The 27,627-nt window shown below is 48.7% G+C and overlaps 1 protein-coding gene across 3 annotated transcripts in view; it reads right to left on the bottom strand.

Moving 5' to 3' along the window:
- The window catches only part of LOC111833165 (mineralocorticoid receptor-like), a 68,835-nt gene that overhangs the window by 39,925 nt on the left and 1,283 nt on the right, over nt 1–27,627 (bottom strand). For 2 of the 3 annotated variants that reach the window (XM_023791143.2, XM_023791151.2), the window contains exon 2: nt 25,358–27,097. In XM_023791143.2, the coding sequence (XP_023646911.1) occupies nt 25,358–27,097 (1,740 nt within the window). Of the gene's footprint in view, nt 1–25,357; nt 27,098–27,436; nt 27,553–27,627 lie in introns of those variants that run through there. The other variant, XM_023791159.2, reaches the window with a different exon arrangement.

The following is a 27,627-nucleotide window of genomic DNA, read 5'->3' as shown; positions in this document are numbered from 1 at the left end:
CTTACAGGATACTGACGCCCATACGGGATATTGATGCCCATACGGGATACTGATGCCCTTACGGGATACTGATGCCCATACGGGATACTGACGCCCATGTGGGATACTGATGCCCATACAGGATACTGATACTCATACAGGATACTGATACCCACGCGGGATACTGATGCCCATACAGGATACTGATACTCATACAGGATACTGATACCCACGCGGGATACTGATGCCCATGTGGGATACTGATGCCCATGTGGGATATTGATGCCCATGTGGGATACTGATGCCCATACGGGATACTGACGCCCTTACAGGATACTGACGCCCTTACAGGATACTGACGCCCTTACGGGATACTGATGCCCTTACGGGATACTGATGCCCATGTGGGATATTGATGCCCATGTGGGATACTGATGCCCATACGGGATACTGACGCCCTTACAGGATACTGACGCCCATACGGGATATTGATGCCCATACGGGATACTGATGCCCTTACGGGATACTGACGCCCATGTGGGATATTGATGCCCATATACGATATTGATGGTCATGCAGGATACTGATGCCCATACAGGAAATTGATGCCCCTACGGGATACTCATGCCCATGTGGGATACTGATGCCCTTACGGGATACTGATGCCCATGTGGGATATTGATGCCCATACGGGATATTGATGCCCATGTGGGATACTGATGCCCTTACGGGATACTGATGCCCATGTGGGATATTGATGCCCATACGGGATATTGATGCCCATGTGGGATACTGATGCCCATACGGGATACTGACGCCCTTACAGGATACTGATGCCCATGTGGGATATTGATGCCCATGTGGGATACTGATGCCCTTACGGGATACTGATGCCCTTACAGGATACTGATGCCCATGTGGGATATTGATGCCCATGTGGGATACTGATGCCCATGTGGGATACTGATGCCCATACGGGATACTGACGCCCTTACAGGATACTGACGCCCTTACGGGATACTGATGCCCTTACGGGATACTGATGCCCTTACGGGATACTGACGCCCTTACGGGATACTGATGCCCTTACGGGATACTGACGCCCTTACGGGATACTGACGCCCTTACGGGATACTGACGCCCTTACAGGATACTGATGCCCTTACGGGATACTGATGCCCTTACGGGATATTGATGCCCTTACGGGATACTGATGCCCTTACAGGATACTGACGCCCTTACGGGATACTGACGCCCTTACGGGATACTGACGCCCTTACAGGATACTGACGCCCTTACGGGATACTGATGCCCTTACGGGATACTGACGCCCTTACGGGATACTGACGCCCTTACGGGATACTGACGCCCTTACAGGATACTGACGCCCTTACGGGATACTGATGCCCTTACGGGATACTGACGCCCTTACGGGATACTGACGCCCTTACGGGATACTGATGCCCTTACGGGATACTGATGCCCATGTGGGATATTGATGCCCATACAGGATACTGACGCCCTTACAGGATACTGACGCCCTTACGGGATACTGATGCCCTTACGGGATACTGATGCCCTTACGGGATACTGATGCCCATGTGGGATATTGATGCCCATACAGGATACTGATGCCCATGTGGGATATTGATGCCCATGTGGGATACTGATGCCCTTACGGGATACTGATGCCCACGTGGGATATTGATGCCCATATACGATATTGATGGTCATGCAGGATACTGATGCCCATACAGGAAATTGATGCCCCTACGGGATACTCATGCCCATGTGGGATACTGATGCCCTTACGGGATACTGATGCCCATGTGGGATATTGATGCCCATACGGGATATTGATGCCCATGTGGGATACTGATGCCCTTACGGGATACTGATGCCCATACGGGATACTGATGCCCATACGGGATACTGACGCCCACGTGGGATATTGATGCCCATGTGGGATATTGATGCCCATGTGGGATACTGACGCCCTTACAGGATACTGATGCCCATGTGGGATATTGATGCCCATACAGGATACTGATGCCCATGTGGGATATTGATGCCCATGTGGGATACTGATGCCCTTACAGGATACTGATGCCCATGTGGGATATTGATGCCCATGTGGGATACTGATGCCCTTACGGGATACTGACGCCCTTACGGGATACTGACGCCCTTACGGGATACTGACGCCCTTACAGGATACTGACGCCCTTACGGGATACTGATGCCCTTACGGGATACTGACGCCCTTACGGGATACTGACGCCCTTACGGGATACTGATGCCCTTACGGGATACTGATGCCCATGTGGGATATTGATGCCCATACAGGATACTGACGCCCTTACAGGATACTGACGCCCTTACGGGATACTGATGCCCTTACGGGATACTGATGCCCATGTGGGATATTGATGCCCATACAGGATACTGACGCCCTTACAGGATACTGACGCCCTTACGGGATACTGATGCCCTTACGGGATACTGATGCCCATGTGGGATATTGATGCCCATACAGGATACTGACGCCCTTACAGGATACTGACGCCCTTACGGGATACTGATGCCCTTACGGGATACTGATGCCCATGTGGGATATTGATGCCCATACAGGATACTGATGCCCATGTGGGATATTGATGCCCATGTGGGATACTGATGCCCTTACGGGATACTGATGCCCACGTGGGATATTGATGCCCATATACGATATTGATGGTCATGCAGGATACTGATGCCCATACAGGAAATTGATGCCCCTACGGGATACTCATGCCCATGTGGGATACTGATGCCCTTACGGGATACTGATGCCCATGTGGGATATTGATGCCCATACGGGATATTGATGCCCATGTGGGATACTGATGCCCTTACGGGATACTGATGCCCATACGGGATACTGATGCCCATACGGGATACTGACGCCCACGTGGGATATTGATGCCCATGTGGGATATTGATGCCCATGTGGGATACTGATGCCCATACGGGATACTGACGCCCTTACAGGATACTGATGCCCATGTGGGATATTGATGCCCATACAGGATACTGATGCCCATGTGGGATATTGATGCCCATGTGGGATACTGATGCCCTTACAGGATACTGATGCCCATGTGGGATATTGATGCCCATACAGGATACTGATGCCCATGTGGGATATTGATGCCCATACAGGATACTGATGCCCATGTGGGATATTGATGCCCATGTGGGATACTGATGCCCTTACAGGATACTGATGCCCATGTGGGATATTGATGCCCATACAGGATACTGATGCCCATGTGGGATATTGATGCCCATGTGGGATACTGATGCCCTTACGGGATACTGACGCCCATGTGGGATACTGATGCCCATGTGGGATATTGATGCCCATGTGGGATACTGATGCCCATACGGGATACTGATGCCCTTACGGGATACTGATGCCCTTACGGGATACTGACGCCCATACGGGATATTGATGCCCTTACGGGATACTGACGCCCATGTGGGATATTGATGCCCATACGGGATACTGACGCCCATACGGGATACTGATGCCCATGTGGGATACTGATGCCCATACGGGATACTGACGCCCTTACGGGATACTGATGCCCATGTGGGATACTGATGCCCATACGGGATACTGACGCCCTTACAGGATACTGACGCCCTTACGGGATACTGATGCCCATGTGGGATACTGATGCCCTTACGGGATACTGATGCCCATGTGGGATACTGATGCCCATACGGGATACTGACGCCCTTACAGGATACTGACGCCCTTACGGGATACTGATGCCCATGTGGGATACTGATGCCCTTACGGGATACTGATGCCCATGTGGGATACTGATGCCCATACGGGATACTGACGCCCATGTGGGATACTGATGCCCTTACGGGATACTGACGCCCTTACAGGATACTGACGCCCTTACGGGATACTGATGCCCATGTGGGATACTGATGCCCTTACGGGATACTGACGCCCATGTGGGATACTGATGCCCTTACGGGATACTGATGCCCTTACGGGATACTGATGCCCATGTGGGATATTGATGCCCTTACGGGATACTGATGCCCTTACGGGATACTGACGCCCATGTGGGATACTGATGCCCTTACAGGATACTGATGCCCTTACAGGATACTGATGCCCTTACAGGATACTGACGCCCATGTGGGATACTGATGCCCTTACGGGATACTGATGCCCTTACGGGATACTGATGCCCATGTGGGATATTGATGCCCTTACGGGATACTGATGCCCTTACGGGATACTGACGCCCATGTGGGATACTGATGCCCTTACGGGATACTGATGCCCTTACGGGATACTGATGCCCATGTGGGATATTGATGCCCTTACGGGATACTGATGCCCTTACGGGATACTGACGCCCTTACAGGATACTGACGCCCTTACGGGATACTGATGCCCATGTGGGATACTGACGCCCTTACAGGATACTGACGCCCTTACGGGATACTGACGCCCTTACAGGATACTGACGCCCTTACGGGATACTGATGCCCATGTGGGATACTGATGCCCTTACGGGATACTGATGCCCATACGGGATACTGATGCCCATGTGGGATACTGATGCCCTTACAGGATACTGACGCCCTTACGGGATACTGATGCCCATGTGGGATACTGATGCCCTTACAGGATACTGATGCCCTTACGGGATACTGATGCCCTTACGGGATACTGATGCCCATACGGGATACTGACGCCCTTACAGGATACTGACGCCCTTACGGGATACTGACGCCCTTACAGGATACTGACGCCCTTACGGGATACTGATGCCCATGTGGGATACTGATGCCCTTACGGGATACTGATGCCCTTACGGGATATTGATGCCCTTACGGGATACTGATGCCCATACAGGATACTGACGCCCTTACGGGATACTGATGCCCATACGGGATACTGACGCCCTTACGGGATACTGATGCCCATACGGGATACTGACGCCCTTACAGGATACTGACGCCCTTACGGGATACTGACGCCCTTACAGGATACTGACGCCCTTACGGGATACTGATGCCCATGTGGGATACTGATGCCCTTACGGGATACTGATGCCCTTACGGGATACTGATGCCCTTACGGGATACTGATGCCCTTACGGGATACTGACGCCCATGTGGGATACTGATGCCCTTACGGGATACTGATGCCCTTACGGGATACTGATGCCCTTACGGGATACTGACGCCCATGTGGGATACTGATGCCCTTACAGGATACTGATGCCCTTACGGGATACTGACGCCCATGTGGGATACTGATGCCCTTACAGGATACTGATGCCCTTACGGGATACTGACGCCCTTACAGGATACTGATGCCCTTACGGGATACTGACGCCCTTACGGGATACTGATGCCCTTACAGGATACTGATGCCCTTACAGGATACTGACGCCCTTACGGGATACTGATGCCCTTACGGGATACTGATGCCCTTACGGGATACTGATGCCCTTACGGGATACTGACGCCCATACGGGAGATACTGATGCCCTTACGGGATACTGATGCCCTTACGGGATACTGACGCCCATGTGGGATACTGATGCCCTTACGGGATACTGATGCCCATACGGGATACTGATGCCCATGTGGGATACTGATGCCCTTACGGGATACTGATGCCCATGTGGGATATTGATGCCCTTACGGGATACTGATGCCCTTACGGGATACTGACGCCCATACGGGAGATACTGATGCCCTTACGGGATACTGATGCCCTTACGGGATACTGACGCCCATGTGGGATACTGATGCCCTTACGGGATACTGATGCCCATACGGGATACTGATGCCCATGTGGGATACTGATGCCCTTACGGGATACTGATGCCCATGTGGGATATTGATGCCCATACGGGATACTGATGCCCATGTGGGATACTGATGCCCTTACGGGATACTGACGCCCTTACAGGATACTGATGCCCTTACGGGATACTGACGCCCATACGGGATATTGATGCCCATGTGGGATACTGATGCCCTTACGGGATACTGATGCCCATGTGGGATATTGATGCCCTTACGGGATACTGATGCCCTTACGGGATACTGATGCCCTTACGGGATATTGATGCCCATGTGGGATATTGATGCCCTTACGGGATACTGATGCCCATACGGGAGATACTGATGCCCACGCTTACCGCATTAAAATGATAAAAATCACCAGCAGAAACCACGGATTTCATCCCGCGGCAAGTCTGATTAGGGCTGAACCCCCCTCTGCTTTAATAAAGTAAGAGCGCGTGCCCAGCCTGACCCTGAGGAGAAGCTGAACGCCAACACGCTTGGCATAGCCTGCCTCTGCTCTCCTCGGGAATCTTCCGGTTTTCACAGGAATAATACTGCTGCGGCTCATTTCTTCTGTTTGCTTGAAAGACACAAAAGATTTTTTACGGCAGGGAAAGTTGGCTGCTTCCAAACACATGTTCAAAGTTCAAGAGAGTTCGCAGCCTTTTTCGAAGACAGGCAACTGAAAAGGCACGTTTAACTTGTTAAACATCACACCATAACTGACATGTTAAGGTGGAAATAATGATCAAATGAAACAGGAAGCAACCAGAAAAATATTTAGCAGATTTGCAAAAAAATGACCTAAATCTGAATGCATCGTTAGCAGACGGTATCCAAAAAGGAGGCGTAAACAACACGTACACAAGCAGGCAAACTGCTGTCCAAGGTGATTCCTGCAAATCTGCAGTCAGTTCTGTTTATCTAAGAAAACAACAGACTTGTCTTTTCTCTCTCTCTCAAGCCAATATCAACAAAAACACCATCTTCAGTTTCAGCGCTAAGGTCTGGAATGAAATAGTATGAAGAGCCTTTCTGTGTATGCATATACAGTAACCCCTTTACATTCGTGGACTTGAGATTCATGGTTTCAGTTTTCGCGAATTGGTTCTGAACAATTAAACAGGAATATTTTTGGAGTATGCCAAAAGATCACAGAAACTTGCAGATACTAAAAATGATTTGTATCACATAGAATCATATATAAAAAAATCGTAATATTTAGTATATGAGTATATGATATATTATTAATGGTGGGGCGGGGCGGGCATGGTGCGGGGCGGGGCGGAGGCGGGGCTACGGGGCGGGCGCGGCTGCGCGGTGGGCGCGGCGTGGAAATGCCCCGGTGCCTGTCTGCGGTTTCCACAGGAAGTGGCAGCGCAGTCACGGTTTCATCCTGTCGCCGTCAGCAGACGAAAGGCCGGAAAGAAGACGGCTCAGCGCGTCAGCCAGCCAACTCTGATCACACAGCAGCCATGAACGCTCCTGAACGCCTTTCTAAAGACATACACTTTTATTACACAGCCAGGGTCTGCGTTTGCCCTATGCTCAGTCCTCAGAGGCATTAGGAAAGACAGCAAGTAGGCCTGCACATATCGGGAATCAGGCATGATGGGCGCTCACCCATTCACACTAAAGGGCTTCCATACACACTAAAGGGCTTCCATACACACTAAAGGGCCTCCATTCACATGAAAGGGCCTCCATACACACTACAGGGCCTCCATAAACATGAAAGGACCTCCATACATGCCAAAAGGCCTCCATACACATTAAAGGGCCTCCACACACACTAACGGGCCTCCATACACACTAAAGGGCTTCCTTATACACTAAAGGGCCTCCATACACACTAAAGGGCCTCCATACACACTAACGGGCCTCCATTCACACTAAAGGGCCTCCATACACACTAACGGGCCTCCATAAACATGAAAGGGCCTCCATACACACTAAAGGGCCTCCATACACGCCAAAAGGCCTCCATACACATAGTACACTTAACACGTTTAACATCGTATGACACCCAAACACATAATGCTAAATCCTCTGTATGCATTAACATAATACAACACTCCCTCCTACTCATTAACATAACACAACACTCCCTCATGCTTATTAACATAACACAACACTCCCTCGTGCTCAGTAACGTAACACTCCCTCCAGCTCATTAACATAACACAACACTCCCCCATGCTCATTAACATAACACAACAATCCCTTGTGCATAGGTTAATAAATGGATGTGACAGGTAACACACTTGATAATCATGTTACTTGATATACTCCATAATATACCAGCTGTTCTAGCAATGCCCACCTCTGGGCCACACACCAGGTTTGGTATTTACAGTCAAATAAATGTCAATCTACAGAGCGCAGCAAAATACAACAGAAATCCATTCAGAGGACAACCCAAAATCATTATTCTAACTGCATTTGTTAATGAATTCATGATTACAATACTATAAATGTATCCTTTAGACAGCAGTGAGAATGCTATGTATTCTGGCTAAAAATATCCTTAATCTACTGTAGGCTTGGAAACAGCTAATCTAACTGCGACCTGTGATGAGGTGATAAACATGTTTACCAAAGGCTGCTGCTGCCTTCAGCCTCCAAACCGGTCTGAGCGTGTCAGACGTGACTAAAGGTGAATGTGGTTGCTGGGGGCTGTGATCTGGCAAAGGAAGGGCAGACACTGTACCCCAGCCATCCCACCATTCACACTCATGATTCATATCCCCAAAAAGTTGCTACAGTCTGTGCTGTCAGCAGAAACCCTGTATCATAGGCCGAAATGTGTCACACCCCTAATCAGCTCCCCCACAGGCTGGCAGCCACACTGCAAAGCCATTCTGCACTCCAGTGCAGTACAACAGGCACCTGGGACTTCCTGTCTGGACAGGAAACAGGATGGCAGGTAGGTACCAGGACTGGTGTGAAGATGGGTTTGACAGAAGTAGCAAAAAGAAGTGAAAGACTCCTTTGTGGGGAGAAGAGATGCACAAAAGCCAGAATATTTAGGGTTAAGGTTTGGGTTAGGCTTAGGGTTAGGCTTAGGGTTAGAGCGATGGCTCGTAACAGGGACATGACAGGGGCTGAGCTGAGCATCAGGGTCTGGGCACGTAAAACAGACCATGGGGTACCAAGGATCAGATGGGGAGCGGGAAGGAAAATAAACAGAACCCCGATGGCCACCTGAGCAGATCATGAGCGGAATATGGCAACTTATACAGAAATTTCAACACACTGCCAGACTTGTACAGACCTAGTAATACATGCCAGGGAGCTTTAAAAATCACCACATGAACATCTGCATTTAGATATGATTCACAATAAATGCAGACAATCGCTACATCATTCTTTTCTATTACCGCTGCAGTTCCAGGGCACTCAGGAATAAATTACATCCCACGCAAAGTGACGGCTTAGGGAAGCGGCCGGCAAGGGGACCCCAGTGTGCGGAAATGATGACAGCATGATGTTTGGGCAGCACGACCGAAAAAGCGAGTACGGTGACAGTTAGCAGGATCCTTGAGGCGACCGCCCAAATTCCAGATCTGGAAGTTTACTCTACTAACACTGACTACAGCACTACAGTATTACAACACAAAGACCATAAAACCACAGGCTGACAGGCAGGTGTGGCCGAATCACGAGCTCATTCTGAAAGACTTCCTGTGTTTGTGTGTCTCACAATCCCACGTGCTTTTAAACATGCAGTCGTGATGCCCTGAAAGCCCCCATAATCCCGTCTCATCCACAAACGTGCCAGGATGACTGTGCCACCCGTGGGGCAAAAATACCATCACCAATAGTAATCAAATGATCAGGGAAGCCTGCAAGGGACTTTCGCTCACATGTTTTTTTCCTTCAGAAACTTGGTAAATTATACTCTTAAAAGCCAGATTTGTTGAAGAACAAGAGATCTGTAAGCTTCATGTCAGCGTCACACTAAAAAGCCATACTATAGTAATATTAAATACATATATTTTAAGATCCAAGAACCTGCTGGTGAATGAAAAAAAAACACTAAGACAGCAGAGAACTGAAAACTCTTGAATGGCAATTTGCTGTAAATTACACGTACAGTCAGACTCTGCCCAAGGACCCTGCCTGAGGACCCTGCCTGAGGACTCTGCCCAAGGACCTTGCCTGAGGACTCTGCCTGAGGACCCTGTCTGAGGACTTTGTCTGAAAATTCTGCCTGAGGACTCTGTCCAGGGATTCTGCCTGAGGATTCTGCCGGAAGACTCTGCCTGAGGACCCTGCCTGAGGACTCTGCCCAGGGACCTTGCCTGAGGACTCTGCCCGAGGACCCTGCCTGAAGACACTGCCTGAAGACCCTGCCGGAAGACTCTGCCTGAGGACCTTACCTGAGGATCTTGCCTGAGGACCCTGTCCAGGGATCCTGCCTGAGGACTGTGCCTGAGGACCCTGTCTGAGGACTTTGTCTGAAAATTCTGCCTGAGGACTCTGTCCAGGGATTCTGCCTGTGGACCCTGCCGGAAGACACTGCCTGAGGATTCTGCCAGAAGACTCTGCCTGAGGACCCTGCACGAAGACACTGCCTGAGTATTCTGCCGGAAGACTCTGCCTGAGGACCCTGCCTGAGGACTCTGCCTGAGGACCCTGCATGAAGACACTGCCTGAGGATTCTGCCGGAAGACTCTGCCTGAGGACCCTGCCTGAAAATTCTGCCTGAGGACCCTGTCCAGGGATCCTGCCTGAGGACTGTGCCTGAGGACCCTGCCTGAGGACTGTGCCTGAGGACCCTGCCTGAGGACTGTGCCTGAGGACCCTGCCTGAGGACTGTGCCTGAGGACTGTGCCTGAGGACTTACTTAATGGTGATTTCTCAAAGCAGCAGTAGAAATCCCTTTAAGAGCCAATCATCTGTCTTGCTAAAGTGACCCCTGGATCCTCATAAAGGAGGACCCCTGCAGACGTCTAGACTGCTTTCCATTCCCGCAGCTGGTATCTGAGATGCGATCGAAGTGAGCACATGTGACAACGCCGTTCCTCTGCAGAGCACAGCGCGACATCAAAGCAGCAGTGAGGTTATTTCCGTCACCACGGTGACCAGTACTATCAGTTTAACCTTTTCGGCATGCTGGTAAACAAGCTGAACCACTGCAGCCCAGCCTGCTATAAGAAGAAGCTGTGGAAAGGCTCGAGGTTACCACTGAACCTGTCTCAACCCAGATAATGCTGCAAGTCAATGGGCTCCACTCGCCAATGTAGCTGTATGAGAGCGAGACACGAGAAACCAGACATGCATCAACTCATAATAATTAGGGCAAAGCTTGCAATGTTTTTCCACAGAGGAGATATGAGCCATGCTGTGGGCAGTGCCAGGCAGTCGGGTACCTTACCATACGCCGGCTGGCAGCCGGGAGCTCAGCATTTTCTCAGCAGTGTTTGCTGGCCAAGCGGGTGCCAAACAAAACAAAACAGCCCCAAGGCTTGTTGATCCCAGGCCAACAGCACACGAAAACCTACACGCCTGTTTATGACGCCACAGATATTTTTCGCTGCCTTGACAGGAAAGTATGCACTGTTTGTGCAATGGCACACAGTAACAATGTTTACCACCATCGAAAGCAATTTCCCTCTTGGGATCAATAAGGTTTTTTCTGATTTTGATGCAGATCCTGAAACCACACACTCGCATGGGGTTCCTGAGGTCTGGGAGCTCCCTGTTGGCCACAAATTCCACAAAAGTCACTACACCAAGGGGTCCCAAAATTGCTTTTTGAGTACGGTCCCAAGAACAACAAATGACACTGGACAATTATTTTATGCAAAGAGAAATTATCTTTAAAGTAGGTCATTTGGGCATGTTTTCAAACACAGAGTTTGGAGTGGAGAGAGAAGCAGGCAATCAGACTGCAGGAGTGGATGCTAACCTGGATGTTAACCAGAATGCTAGCCTGAATGCTAACGCGGATGCTAAGCCAAATGCTAACCCGGATGTTAACCAGAATGCTAACATGGAGCCTAAGCAAAATGCTAAAGCTGACGTTAAGTCAAATGCTATTTGGTTTGCTAACCCGGATGCTAACATGGATGCTAACCAAAATGCTAACACTGATGCTAACCCAAATGCTATTAGAGTTGCTAACCCGGATGCTAACTTGGATGCTAACCAAAATGCTAACACTGATGCTAACCCAAATGCTACTAGGGTTGCTAACCCAAATGCTACCACAAACACTAACCTGGATGCTAACACGGGTGGCCTGGGGCATGTTCTCTGGCACTCCCTCCCTCTTTCCTTCCCGTCTGCTAGAACTGGGTCAGCATGGTGTTCATGTCGTCCCGGCCCACGCTACAGTTCTGACTCATGGCTAGCCTCCACATACTCACTGTGTCGAGGGAAGTCAATCTGGACCACCGTAACTGTACACCTCCTCCGCTGCCACAGACACCGAAAGAAGGTCAAGCATGGGCTGTAAGCGGGACAGTGGCTGAAAGCAGGTCGCAAAGAGAGATCGTGAAGAAGTGTCAACGCATCAAAAAGATGCGGTACACGTGCTTCCGATGCAATTCATTTTTCTGCTATTAACTGACATCCCAAGATAAACAGACACGTTCACCAATTCCAGTGCTTAGAAATGACAGACCTGAGGTTACGGAGTCCACCTCTGCCCATCTGCCTCTCCCCACCCTGCCAACATGCTGAGAGACATCTCCGAAAAACCCAAATTCAGTTATAATATGAAACAAACAGCTGGCAGACATTTCAGGGCAAACAGCAGCTGCTTTTCAGTACAGAGTTAAAGAGGTGAGCCGAAGAATTTGATAGTCAGATGACAAAATAACGAGAATCTCCTCAGACCTCAGTGAAGGCCACAGCCAAGCTGACGGTTTGGGATGCATGAAGCTCCAGCAGATATACAGTGGACACGCCAGAGCGCATTAACATGACTCAGCTCCTGCATATACACAGCTGGTGGCAAAACCACGACAAATACGACGTCAAACCAGACAGGCTTTAACTTACATCTGCCAATAGTGACTCACAGATGACATGCTGTTATATATCAATTACTGGCTTCTTTGAAGTTTTAACTGTGCTATTTTGTTCTGAATAATGTCAACAACTTAAAAAGTGACATTTCATGGATAATGAAAAGGAAAAATGCTATGATCGATGATAGAGATGTTTCAATTGGCACCCTTAGTATTCTGCCTTTAAAGTCTGTGAATTTGGCATTTTCATTTGTTGTTCCTCATGTTTACTGCAGCAAAACTCTTCACCAAATATAGATTTCGTCATCTTAATTACTAAAAGGCACATTTTCTGCTTGGTTTCCTGGCATGTGGGTGGGAGGCTGCACATTACAGATGAACATTTCCCCAACATGTAGATGCCTCTTGGCACCAGAACCTGATTTACTGGTGCACGGAAAGTATCAGGATATAAGAAAGTTGTTTCAAAAGGAAGAGCACATTGAACGAGAGAAGTCCTGCAGTGTTAAGCTAGAGGAGAAAAACACCAAGAATTTGAAGTATCTATGTGAAACTGAATGGTGATGAATGGACCGTCTTTTGGTGAAATCCCTACTTAAAAATGAGTTGCAGAACTCAGTTCTGTACCTAATTAGCTCATGAATCTTGTGAAATGCAGTTGTTCTGTGCACTATAGCAAGGTTTCTCAACCCAGTCCTCGGGGACCACCAGACGGTCCACGTTTTTGCTCTCTCCCAATTGGCAGGGAATTGGGAGAGAGCAAAAACATGGACCGTCTGGTGGTCCCCGAGGACCGGGTTGAGAAACCCTGCACTATAGCAATAGCATGGACGCCCTGCTGTTCGCATGAATCAGTGTTACTCTGATTTTAGCCATTCTGCTCTCCAGTTGTTCCCCCGAACTGCAGATGGATAGTCCCCCCCACCCCCCCCAGACCCAGCAGAAGGCAAGTGGCTGAGTGTCTCTCCAATTCGCACCCCTGCTAGCCCACACACCTTCCCCCTGCCTTTCATGTCACGTAGACTCAAGACGTAAAGCAACACCAGCTGGAGAAACACCATAAGCAACTGGATATCCGCCCGATCTGACCTGCAGGGGGTGCTCATGGGGCAGCCAACCAAAGCAATGGAGGGAAAAAGGTCCTTGATTTCAATGCGGTCTAATCCAGAACTGGGGACCATGTCAACATAGTGACTCCCACAGCAGGGCGCCCTCTCCCTCCATGATCCTGATTCTACTGCGTTTCTCAGTTTCCCATCAGAACCTCGTGGTCCGGTGGAGCAGACATGGCTAGCTGTGTGAGGTGGTTCTGGGCTCCTTGTTTCCTCTAACTCCTGTTCTGCCAGTGATACTTAGTTTTTTTCCTGCTCTGACTTGCAGGCTTTACTCACTATCGTCTACGTCAATATGGCTGAACAGGTTTAGGGGACATGTGATAAAGCCGTAGCTGCAGTTATGTCACAGCATCAGAAGGGTTCTGATTGGCTCCGGGGCCTGACGACGGTCGTCTCTCTGGTGGTTTCACTCTGTCTGAATGAGCATGTTACCACAATCCCCGGTGACCCCTTTTAGCTACCATTAGTTACCCCAGATTAGCCTTAGCGGAGAGCTAATCCATCAGACGACAATGGCACCTAATGACACCTGGTGTGCAAAAGCATGTTGAATCTTCATTGACTGACGACAGGTCACTCTGCGAGCCCCATTAAGCACCTCTATAAATACCCACTATCTGTGGCCGTTTCTCAGCCGCGCAGGCAACGAGCGACACTCGGAGGAGGAGGAGGACTGCAAGCACATGGAAAATGACGGTAATCTGCAGAGCATCACAGACCGCTTTGGTGCACCTCATCTTCCAGCACAAGATGCTCCAGCATGCAGTGGAATCCTAGGAAATGCATTTCAACCCATGGCACTCGTGCAGAGCACCGAGTTAATTAAATAACAGTTCATACTGAGTCTGCTTAAAGTCCGAAATCCTGGCAGGTGAGAAACACAAGAGTCATTGGACACTTGCTGCTTTAGCCCGGATAAGTCGAGACATTCATGAGAGGAGAGACCGGTTGAAATGTTATGAAATCCTGGTTTGCACTGGGAACTAAAGCATAGCGGGTCTAGTGCTGCGAGTAGCAACTGGGAGCTGGAAACTGGAGTACAAATTAAAGACTTATTTTCTGCCGTTAGTATGTCAGTCACACGATATAAACATCTCTTTCAGGTAAATCGCTTTTGGGAATCGGTTCCTATCAAAACCCAGCCAGACTGCTTCGGTGATCCACCTCCATGTTTGAATACACCCTCTGATGCTTCGGCCGTCTGGAGAAGCTGTGGAGGGCACCTACCATGCGTGTGGAATTGAGGCTTTAGCGCTGGCGTAGCTGGCCTGCCTCCTGCCTGTTATTTGCAGAGTAAACATGACCGCATGCCCTTGCTGCAATCACCTTAACTGTTAACTGGAAGATACAGGCAGCAGCTAAAATTCCGACATGCCGCATGCTCTCTAAGAAATGACCCTGTCACACGCTGGTCAGTCCAGCGCAACAGAGACTTCTTTGAAGTGAACAATGTATGTGTCTGTGTCCTCTACTGAACTCTGGAGATACCTGGTTCAAAAAGCAGATTACTAAATGTTTGTGTATTGCATAAAAAAATAAATGCACCGTTTTGGCCGCGTTTATCCACAAATTGTGCCTACAGCTGGCTAGAGTGCTGACTCCAGCTTGCCGAATCTCGAGACCCATCACAGAGCCCCGCAGCTCACGCAGGATGTCTTAGGGTTAATCTGGAATACCAGGAACACTGCAGATACATGCAGACTGCAGGAATCACGACTGCCTGACAGGTGACCAAACACAGAGGCTGCATTCCACATGCAACATTTACTGTAAATGTCCATGTAGGTTTGTGCGAAGGAGTTTTTCATCCAATATGGCACTAACTTTAGGCTCCCATTTTGTGTTTAGTTCCTCTTGAAACATAATTTAAAATAGCTAAATGAAACCAATGCACGTGACAGCAAAGCACAGATGCTAATGACCTCTGAATCACACAAATATGTATTATAAAGAATTTAAAGTGTACAGACACACTTGACCAACAAAGTGCTTGTGGCCCTAAGGCAGAGTGGGCTAATTGTTTTGAGCACGGCATCCACTGAGTTTGATCGTCTGCTACTGAGAAAACGGCTCCCAAGAACCGCCAGTGGAAAAGCAGGACCGGGCAAACACCCATGACTGGAACATGAAGAAGGCATGAAAATCAGAAGGCAAAATCACAACTAACATCAGGCCTTACGTGGAATCCTGACGGGGGGGGGATGCATTTCCTCTGTGGCCAAGAAAGACAAAAAAAAAACAGGAGTGGAAGTGAAGTAGTAGTAGTGAGAAAAGCCGGAAAACAAGGCGGGGAGCCGTCCTGCTAAAGGGCCTCTGTGCAGAAGCGTCTCTGAGCAGCGCTGTGGCATCTGACTGCTGTCTTCAGACCTTAAGCAAGCGAGACACAGTCACTAACCCAACTACCCATCAACCACAGGGGGGCGCTGTGCAGTTCAGTGGGTGAGGACCAGAAGGTCCCCAGATCAAATCCCAGGGATGGCAGAGTGATGTCACCTCCGGGCCCCTAAGCGAGGCCCTTAACCCCAGTGGATCCAGGGACTGTCTGACCCTGTTTTCTCAAAAAATGAGAATTGGATTAAAGCATTTACTTAATAAAATGTAACAAAGGACTATTTTTTTTCTTTTTATTCAAATCAATGCACCAGCTAAACAAACAATGATTTGCACTGCAGCCCTTCCACTAAAACCACAATGCAACAGTTACGAACCCAGTGAGATATTTTAAGAGAAACGGTTTTGTACTTGTAACGAATGCAATTCCAAAAAATATTGCTGATTTTCACTTCCTTCAGTACAGCAATTCTCTGTTTCCAGTCCAACCATCATGGCAAATTCCACATCATTTTGGCTAATGCGATTTCACCCCAGTAGAAATGCCACAGTAACTTAGTAGTTTTTCGTTACAAATACTACAGCCCTACGGGGTAAAAAATAAAACCGCTGATGTCACTGCACGCTAATTAACATACTCAGACGCACAGAGAGGCCGTCCATAATAAAACTGCCTCACTTATTATAACTGACTTACTCACTGCATCACCAAGACAACTAGGGCCCCAGATGTGAGACACTGGAGATAAAAATGAAACTGGTGCAGCTTCGCTATGGATCAGATTTTGGACTCATATGAAAACAACAGTTTGTGCTGTGTAGCCCCCCCCCCCCCCCGCCGCCAGTAATTAATTTGAGATTCATGCCTATTACGTATATATGGGTATAAGGGTGTATATATGCGCATATATTTTTTGTGGATGTATGTCATGTACCAGGCCTTCCAAAGAGAATCAATAAACACTTGAATGCAAAAAAAAAGAAACTGCCTAACCTGTTAAATTAAAGAGTGTTTTCAGCGCCCAGTGCGCTATATATCCCTTATTGATGGATATTTTTCTAACATATCAACATGCTTAGAGACTGACAAACAGCAGTCTGCAGGCCAAGAGTACATTCCAGCACGGCTCTGGGTGCTGAAAAAGGCACGGTACGGCTGAGTGGCCACGCCGTGGAACAGCTTGCCTGGCTCGCTGCGCTGTTTCCCATCTCCACGTGCAGCAGCAGCTCTCCCGCTCCCTCACAGGAAGTGCATCTAAATATAGGCAGCGATCTGGCAGCGGGCCGGTCCCGCGTGGATGCGGCGTCGCCGGGAATTACTCCGGTGATTGCTACGGCCGAAACGGCTCTGAGGCCCTTTCGCAGCGGATGTGACACACTTACACCAAGCGGTTCAGACAGATGCAGGGGTTTTCGAATATAAACACACATTGAAATGGCCCCTCGCTCCACCTCATCGACCCCAAGCTGCAGTGGCTGAGGTGGATGCAGACATACGATTGAGAGACGTGTGGGAGACGAGGAAATCGGTCTGCGATTAATCATTCAAAAAAAAAAACAATTGTTCACATTCATCAGCGTAATCTGTTGAGAAGAGATAAAATATACATTTTTAGTGTTATTAATAATAGATTTACTGCACATATTTTGCAATTTATTGATTAATAGGTATGTTTCTCACTTTGTTACCCATGATTACCATACAGTAAGTGACCTAACATAGTCCTTCTCCAGAATAACCTCACTCCTCGAGGTGAAAAGCTTCTCCACGTTTATCACAACAAAGGCAAAAATGCAGGGGGGGGGCTTCAGTATATGGAAAGAGCGACCTGTGAGGAGGCTCTGGACAGGAGAGCGAGGCTGCTGCCTCCCACACGTGCCTGGGCACCGTAACACGGGCTGCCTGGCTGAGGGCCACATGTACAGTAAGCAGCTCTGTCAACAGGAAACACGGGTCCCGGCGCCGAGCTCAGGGCCGAGGACCTCGGGCCGCTTCCAGGTGGCGTCTACGCTCCGCCCCCGGCCTTATTTAAATAACAGCCCTCCCCCCATCGGTCCTGCGGTCCCAGCTCTCGGATCCGTGTCATCCACACGTGACGTGTCCAGATGGGCAGGATCGCTGCCAGCGAGCTGCAGGAGGTCTGGACATCGTCAGCCTGCGGGAAACAGCCTGCAGACTCGAGGACGGGGGCGACGGCGAAGGAGGAGATACGTGAGGCGAACAGGGAGAGGAACGGGATCTGGGATGGGGGGGGAGGGGGCGTGTTTTCATGAATGGATCCAGCATTATACAGTGGTACCTCAGAACTCGAACTTAATGCATTCAGAACTCCGGATCGAATCCTAAAAAGTTTGAGTTCTGATCGAATTTTCCCCATAAGAAATAATGGAAGACCAATTAATTGGATCCCGGCCCCAAAAAATTACACCTTAATATGTTTTTTTTAGCATTTAAACACAAAATGAATCGGATAAAACAAGAAGAGCATATACTGTACTAAACACATCTAAGCACATTTATCAAAACAGTAATTTGTCCAATCTATCCAAACAATGTGTCCTGCCCCGATTGTCCGCTCCTTCCGTGTGCCACGCCCCCTCGTTAACCCTGTGTGGAATCCCCGTGTGATCAGCTGTTTCTGGTTGTTGTCATTAGTCCTCTGTATTTCGTCCGCGTTTCAGTTTGTTTCCCCAGTCCGGTCATTGTATTGTCCGTCTGCGTTTTGCCTGCCTTACCTGTAATTAAACCCCGTATTCCCCGATACCCTGACGTCTGCACCTTTGTCTCCGTTCCGTCCCCGCTCGGCACGACAATATTATTATAATTAAATGTATTAATGGTTTATTATTAATATTAAAATAATTAATAAGAAATCTTTATTTTTAAATGTATTTTATTACATAATAATAATTATGTAATAATTGTCTATCATTGTCTAAATGTATTTTTACTGTCTAAATATATGTATTCAGCTAGTGTAAACATGCACGATGCTATCACAGCAAATGCGAGGCTGAGACGTAAACATTACCCTTTGTTTCCCCTGACAGACTTGCCGCGTGACTCATTTCCCCGCGCATACAAGTTATCTTAGGTCGGCGTTCACGGTTTGACTTCTGAGATTCAGATCGAGCTCTAGGTAAATTTTTTTCGAACTGGTTAGTTTGACTTTTAAGAAATTCGATTTCTAACTGAACTGAGGTACCACTGTATATTCACATAGTGTGTGCCTGTAAGAGATGCTGGATCACAGTTATTTTACTAGGCTGTCCGAGATAAAGGTAAAGCATTTAGGAATACAAAAATGTACACCTTTTTAATGAAGCATACAGCACCTTCAGGAAGCGCATTCAGCCTTAGTGGGACTGAAAGGTGGGCCAACAAGCACAGCGGTGGGATGTTTTGCATAAATTCTTGAGGAAACCATCCAAAGTAGGTAAGAGGACATGATTTATAACAAGATTTCTCAACCCAGTCCTCGGGGACCACCAGACGGTCCACATTTTTGCTCTCTCCCAATTGGCAGGGAATTGGGAGAGAGCAAAAACATGGACCGTCTGGTGGTCCCCGAGGACCGGGTTGAGAAACCCTGATTTATAACACAAAGCAGTCAAACAAAATCTACTTCTGAGATTTGGGCAACAGTCTAAATGCTCCCCAGCAGAGCTCATTTCACATATTCAGGGGATGCCTGTTACACTTCGGGGACCTAGAGACAAGAGGCAGCAAGCGGCCTCTGGATCTGTCCAACCAGAAGCCAGAAGTGTGTTTCTGATGCTAACTGCTAATCTCCTGCAGGGTTATCTCCTCGCTCACTGTCTGTTTATACATTGTGGTTAAAATGGCCAAGCTGTAGCTGAGAGCATTCTGGTTTTGCCCCGGCAGGCCTCCAGGCTGACTCCCATGAGGCATAGGGGGCCCAGAGTGCCCAAGTAGGTCTCCAGGCTGACTCCCATGAGGCACAGAGGGCCCAGAGTGCCCCAGTAGGTCTCCAGGCTTACTCCCATGAAGTGCAGAAGGCCAGAGCGCTCTAGCAGGTCTCCAGGCTGACTCCCATAAGGCGCAAAAGGCCCAGAGTGCCTTGGCAGGCCTCCAGGCTGACTCCCATGAGGCACAGAGGGCCCAGAGGGCCCCAGTAGGTCTCCAGGCTGACTCCCATGAGGCGCAAAAGGCCCAGAGTGCCTTGGCAGGCCTCCAGGCTGACTCCCATGAGGCATAGAAGGCGCAGAGTGCACCTGCAAGCCTCTGGGCCAACTGCCGTGACTACTATGAAACCCAGAGGGCCCTGACAGGTGTCCGGGCTGACTAGCACAACTACCGCAAGGCACAGAGGGCCCAGATTACCCTGGCAGGCCTGTGGGCCAACTCCCACAAGACACAGAAGACCCAGATGCCAAATCCCGCAAGGCACAGAAGACCCAGAGCGCCCTGTCAGGTCTCCAGCACCTCCTCATACGGCAGGCTGACTCTTGCAAGGTGCAGAAAGCCTAAAGCGCCCCAGCAAGCCTCCAAGCCAACTTCCATGAGGTACAGAAAGCCCAGAGTGGCCTCCAGCAACTCCCGATTGGGCAGGCCGACTCCCGCGAGGTGCTGAAGATCCAGAGCTCCCTGTCAAACCTCCAGCACCTCCCGATAGGGCAGGCCCACTCCCGCGAGGTGCAGAAGATCCAGAGCTCCCTGTCAAACCTCCAGCACCTCCCGATAGGGCAGGCCCACTCCCGCGAGGTGCAGAAGATCCAGAGCTCCCTGTCAAACCTCCAGCACCTCCCGATAGGGCAGGCCCACTCCCGCGAGGTGCAGAAGACCCAGAGCTCCCTGTCAAACCTCCAGCACCTCCCAATAGGGCAGGCCCACTCCCGCGAGGTGCAGAAGGCCCGGAGCGCTGCTCCAGGTTAAGCTATTTGGTGTTTTCTTCCCTCAGTAATTATAGTTCATCACCAGAGCAACGGGCCTGGAGCCAGCGCTTGTAACTGAGAATATGTACGAATCCGGCGCACGGTCCAGCCGCATGACTCAGCAGCCGGACCTACAGGTGCCACACGGAACCCCCCCCCCCCACCTTCATCCGACACACCCACCCACCAACCTTAACGACATCAGCTGATCATGTGCTAATTATATCCATGTTCCAGGACGGGGTTGTGTTGAGCCCAGAAGGCAATGTGTGGATGCTAATTCACCTAGCAGTATGGTTTCAGACCTCAGGAGGAAACCGGTATGGAGAGAGCAAACACCACACACACACATGCAGAGACAGAGACACAGAGCAGGGCTGAGACCTGAACCCCCAACCCTGGGGGTGTGAAGCAACAGTGCTACCCACTGAGCCACTGTGCCATGTGCTAATTATAATGCTATGAAAATCTGTTCGTGGCCTATTATAACCTACGTGTAACAGAATATGAGTTACATATCAGCCCACAAGCCAGATTTTAAATATAAAATCAAGGTTTATCAGACAATTCATATATATATGGGTCACTTTATCAGCTATTGTATCTGCGTACGGGTACGAGGCAGCGGGCTTGAAGCACAGCATGAATATTTCAGTAATATACATAAATGTACAACTTGATTTATTTATGGTGCTGCTCCATTATTCAGGCCTCTTCAGAGTAACGCGCCGCCAACTCGGGGCGTTCAGCGCGGCCGCTGCAGAGTAACCGGCAGCCCTAACGCGCCGCCAGCTCGGGGCGTTCGGCGCGGCCGCTCCAGAGTAACGGGCAGCCCTAACGCGCCGCCAGCTCGGGGCGTTCGGCGCGGCCGCTCCAGAGTAACGGGCAGCCCTAACGCGCCGCCAGCTCGGGGCGTTCGGCGCGGCCGCTCCAGAGTAACGGGCAGCCCTAACGCGCCGCCAGCTCGGGGCGTTCGGCGCGGCCGCTGCAGAGTAACGGGCAGCCCTAACGCGCCGCCAGCTCGGGGCGTTCGGCGCGGCCGCTGCAGAGTAACGGGCAGCCCTAACGCGCCGCCAGCTCGGGGCGTTCGGCGCGGCCGCTGCAGAGTAACGGGCAGCCCTAACGCGCCGCCAGCTCGGGGCGTTCGGCGCGGCCGCTGCAGAGTAACGGGCAGCCCTAACGCGCCGCCAGCTCGGGGCGTTCAGCGCGGCCGCTGCAGAGTAACCGGCAGCCCTAACGCGCCACCAGCTCGGGACGTTCAGCGTAGCCATTCCTGCCTTTGCAAGAATTTGCTACCGTAGCAGAAATTTTCAGTTTTATCTGTCGGTTTTTGCTACTTTGCCAGAATATTCTACCCATAATTTTTAAGATTTATGATATCAAAATAACTATCTTGTACTTTAAATGGGCGTGGCAGTTTTCTACAACTAATTTTTTCGACACCAGAAACTGCTACCTATAGTTTTCCGTGGGGTAGTAGTTATATATATATATGAATATGTGTGTGTGTGGATAAACGTAATACCAGAATGTAATGTCAAACAAGTTTAGTTCCAGGTAAAACAAACAGAAATTATGCTAGGTGTTATGGAAATTTAATATTTTAATTTACCACAATTTAAAGTAGTCTCAAAAAAGAAAACAAATACACATGCACCATAGAGTTTAATGGTAAAATCTGGTCCCATATTTATGGAGTTTGAACTCCGTCAGAGTACAGACAATATATTAACACCTCAATTGCTTGTAATAAACACAAATATCAACAAAATATAAATAACGTTTACGATAAACCACGTTAACATGCAAACATTTTCAGACATTGTAGGCGCGTGATGTAATGTTGATTTACGCATGTGCTGCAGTGCCTGGAAGCAACTTTTGTCAGGCTGAAAAGGCAGAGCACTTGATAAAGGGATGGAAAGCAATTTAACCAGTATGTCAAATAAACACATTCATTTGCTTGCATTCAGATTTCAAATATTATTAATGTTAGTAAAAGAACCATGATGAAAATCATGCAACAAATTAACAACTAAACACTAAAAAGTTCCAGAAGGGTCCATGTCGATCTGAGAATGATCAGGGAAACGGTTTTGGCACACAAAGGGTCCAAAGGACAGCACTGAGCCCAAATTAATGAGAGTGCAACACGTAGGAGGCTGCTAATAGCCCACAGCATTGTTACCTGATCCAGCATCCCGCTTATCTGAACAGATAAGCACGTCATGACGCCAGTGCATAGATAAAACAGCAAAAAAATACAATAAACAGAATTTTTTTCTCAAATCGATGATGTCTCTTCTTGAGGCTGCAGAATTAGACTGATACATGTGAATCAACATTAAAGTTGTAAGTGGACTCATATGCCCCTAAAACAAAACACCAAGTTATGCACTGATTCTGCTAAAGGATTATATTCTTATACACGTTAACAATTCCGCTATAGAATTACACTTGTGCCAAAACTGAAACAAAAAGGAAGTTAATCTTTCCAGTCCCGCTTCCTGGTTCACGCTGCCAAACCTTGGAAATGCAGCCAAAGCCTTTTTTTCATTCAGAGACGCTATTTAGTGCCTGAACACTTGATTCGAGACAGTCTTCCCTCATTCCGCAGGCATGTCCCTGCCCAGTAGTGATGAGAAGTTCGGTTCAATCAACAGAACCGATTCCACCAAAATGTACATTTAAAGGAATCTAACGTTCGATTCAAAGAATCGGGTGATGGGGTTGGTAGCACATGCTGCTGCACTATCTTAGATAACTTTTATTGAAACTGCATGTTTATTAAAAATCTTATTTTATTAAAATATACAGACACACAGCATACAGAAAACAACAAACGCTGTTGACAAGACCTATTGGGGTCAGCACATTAACTAACCGAAACTCTTAACTCTCAAGCAACCTTCCGACACGAGTTTTCGGTCTCATGAGATTTGCTGAGAAATCTGTTGAACCGAACTCGCCAAAATGCCAAACTACCCAGAGTCACAGTGAATCGGCGAATGTGTTGAACCCGCTAATGTGTTGATTGCCGAGTCAGGAGTCAGTAAGCCGCAGCCACCATGCGGCCGGGCACGGACACGGTACAAACACAAACGATTACGGTATGCGGAGGGGCACTGAATGCAACACGGCCACAGAGAGTCTAAGGAAAGCAAATGTATGTGCAGTTTTGCTGTGTCAATGTGTCAAATATGTTCAGATTTTTAGATTCTAAGACCTGTACCTGTAAAACGCATGGATCAACGAAAAGTTTGATTCTTTTAAATTTGAGAACCGGTTCGACCAATTCACTGAAAAGAACTGATTCAAATGAACGATTCGTTCACGAATCAGACATCACCACTGTCCGAGTTCAAAAGAAGGCACAGCAGAGAGTTTCTGCTTCCTACTTGTTTGTTGTGTGTGCTCATTCCACTAAACAAAGAAACAGTCCAGACCTTCTGTCTGCTACTTCACCGGTTCAGCCATTCCCAGGAAAGAAGGAAACAGGATCACAATGTTCATTTGCGTTTATGTTCTGCCATGGTTACATTTCCATGGTCTACAAGAAGGGTTTTCCACCTTACTAACGGGAGACCCCCAAATGAAAATAGACCACAACTAGGGCCCTACCACTAATGCTTTTAATAATTCTCTCTTCCAGGGGGAGGGGGTTTCCCCATCGAATATTTTTCGTGCCGAACTTGAGTGTAAACCGGATCATAATATCGGCATTTCGATACGCCGTGTGGACCCCTAGTCGAAATCCCCTGGACACTTTGCAACACGCTGACAAAAAACACCATCTGTGCAAGTCACATGATGCTAGAGCAGCTTTTACTAAAATGTCGGGACACTGAAGAGGCCTTAAGGGTCCTTCTTACAGCATGTTTATTTGATATCTGAAAAATGATAATGTTGGCATCTGCAAATCATTTATAGCTGAGCAAGAGCTGCTCAGTTAAGTTATATGATATTTTACATTCATATTACACTCATTGACTCATCTCTCTATATTCACACGTGTGCATATAAGTAAATAGATGTACAGTACATACTTACTCATTTATCCATTAGTCAACCTCTGCACATAATTAGCCATGCATCTCCACAGGACCAGCGGTCCATCAGTGAGCGCCAGAACGAACCAAGGCAGAGCCTCGGAAATCTGCATGCACAAATCACACTTACCTCGACACGTCTGTGATGCACTGCTGCCCCAGGAAAATCTCTCCTCGGGACGACAGTGAGTCCTGGGCCATGATGGAACGAGATTTCCAGCTCTCCATCAACGCGGCAACAGGGGAAATGAGATTCAGCAGGGGACTTGTCTGGTCCCCCGCGTCGTGTCCAGGAAACGACATTGTTCCTTGCGCTCCGATCTGGTAATGAAATGAATGTCCACCTGAATTAACACCAACGACGGCCGACGTCTGTGAGTCGCTATTCCCCGGGAGGTAGCTGTCGTCCTTAGACTCCTGTTTAATTCCCTTGGGCAACATGTCGTTAGAAAACACTTCAGCTTCATAGTCGCTGTTGAGCGAGGGAACAGGTGGTCCTAATATTCCAGAAAGGCTATATGCATCAATATTATCCCTCAACGACAAATAAGTGGTATCTGAGGCCGGGAAACCACCTGAAGAATGCTGATGCCCATTGTAGTTAGGGGTCACAGGGGCGTCTCTGTTCAGTTCAGTCTTTATTTGCATGGGAAAAGGCGGGCTAGCCATGTTTATTGTGTTGCCCCTCTGACACATTGCCCTTGAGTCAGTGTTCGGCTCATTCTTTATATACTTCACCATACCTAGCTGATCCAGGGCAACACTGTATTGTTCTCCATCAACCGGTTCCACTTTTGGGAAATCAAAACCTTTGAAGTCTTGGTCTGTCCTTCCCGGGCTGTGAATGTCAGTCCGTATTAGAGGGCACCCGCTGGCAGAGCCCGCAATGGAGAACCCTGCAGAGATGGGAGGGCTTGAGACAGCTGCGGTACCGATGCTTTTCGGACTCGAGATCGAGGTCTGCATATTGCTACTGCCACCAATAGGGCTCGAAACAGAAGATCTCATGCTTTGCGGACTGGAAAGAGGCGACCTCATTAGACTAGCAGGACTTCCAAGGGGGGATCCCATATTTATCGTACTAGCAGGGCTGCCAGATGTGGAAATTCTCTGCCGATTAATGAGGGCAAGACTGGGTGTTGACGAGGCTTGGTGTACGGGACTACTGAGAGCCGAGGCAGAATTTGCTGAAGTAGTACAGCTAGCATTTGAAGACACTAAGCTGTTATTGGTAGGACTAGAAATGGAACTGTTAAAGGTTTGTGGGCTACCACCGAGAGTTGAGGCCAAAGCCTCGTCGGAGGAACAGTCAACTACAGTCAGCATGCTACAGGGATGCGATGCAGAGGGGTAGGATGTGGAACATAACAAATCTGTGGCTTTCAGCTTTGGGCTCCCCTGGCATCCTGCTGGGCTTTGACGGTTGCTGGAAAACAGCTTCCCTGCACCATCGACCCCACCCCCCTGCAGACCCTGCTGGCTAAAGCCATAGTCTAGCTCCCTTGCCACATCCATATACAAGCCCATAGAGTCTGCTACAGTCCTGGAAAGTTCTTTAGCATCCATCTCCAGCTTCACACTGCTGGACGTGCTGTCTGACTGTGGGAAAGCACAGTGCTGCTGATCCAGACAGAGAGAGGACAGGTCCCTCTTTTCCTCCTCGTTCTCCATGTAGCCAGCTGCTAGTGAGCTGGGAGCAGGACTGATGTTCACCACATCCATAAGTAAAGCACCACTGGTCCCGTTCTCCTCCTGCATGGCGCAGCAGTACTCAGCTGCATTAGACCTCCGATCCCATCTGTTTGCGCTGTCGGCTCCTTCAAAGAATCCTTGGTATCTTTTGGTCTCCATGGCTAGATCAGTGATACACCTAACCAAAGACAGAGACTGCAATTGTTAAAAGAAACCAAAACCCCGGACTCTTAACAGCCCGCTATATTAAACAACACCACAGACTTCTCAAGACTGTAGAGATGTACAATTTATATCTTCTTTACATGATAAAAAAAGATTATATACTCTCTAATAGAAGTGACGGAGAAATGCGGGAATTCTAAGCAGAAATTAATAACAAATCTACACCAAAGCCGTGAGGCAAAAGTGGCCCCTGACTGATTAGCAATTATACTGACTATGTATGAGATCATCAGGAGTGTGAAAACAATGCCATTTTCCACTTAGACTCGGTTTCTGGAAAAAAAAAACTCACATCTTTGGTTAGTTTTTGTTTTAGTTAACTCAGGCTGTGCGATCGCCGGTCATTTTACATTAATAAATGCGCAACACTTGCTTTCGCTCTCATTATGTAAAACCTTGCCTAAAACGGCGCTGTAGCCTTAAAACTCATCACGTGTTTTTGTACCGTTCCTTCCCAGCCACGCCTTTAGTGCACAACCATTG

Source organism: Paramormyrops kingsleyae, chromosome 12 (genome assembly GCF_048594095.1).
Source record: "Paramormyrops kingsleyae isolate MSU_618 chromosome 12, PKINGS_0.4, whole genome shotgun sequence".
Classification (NCBI taxonomy): domain Eukaryota; kingdom Metazoa; phylum Chordata; class Actinopteri; order Osteoglossiformes; family Mormyridae; genus Paramormyrops; species Paramormyrops kingsleyae.
Note: the sequence above shows the minus strand (reverse complement) of the source record. Positions and strands in the feature narration are given on the sequence as shown.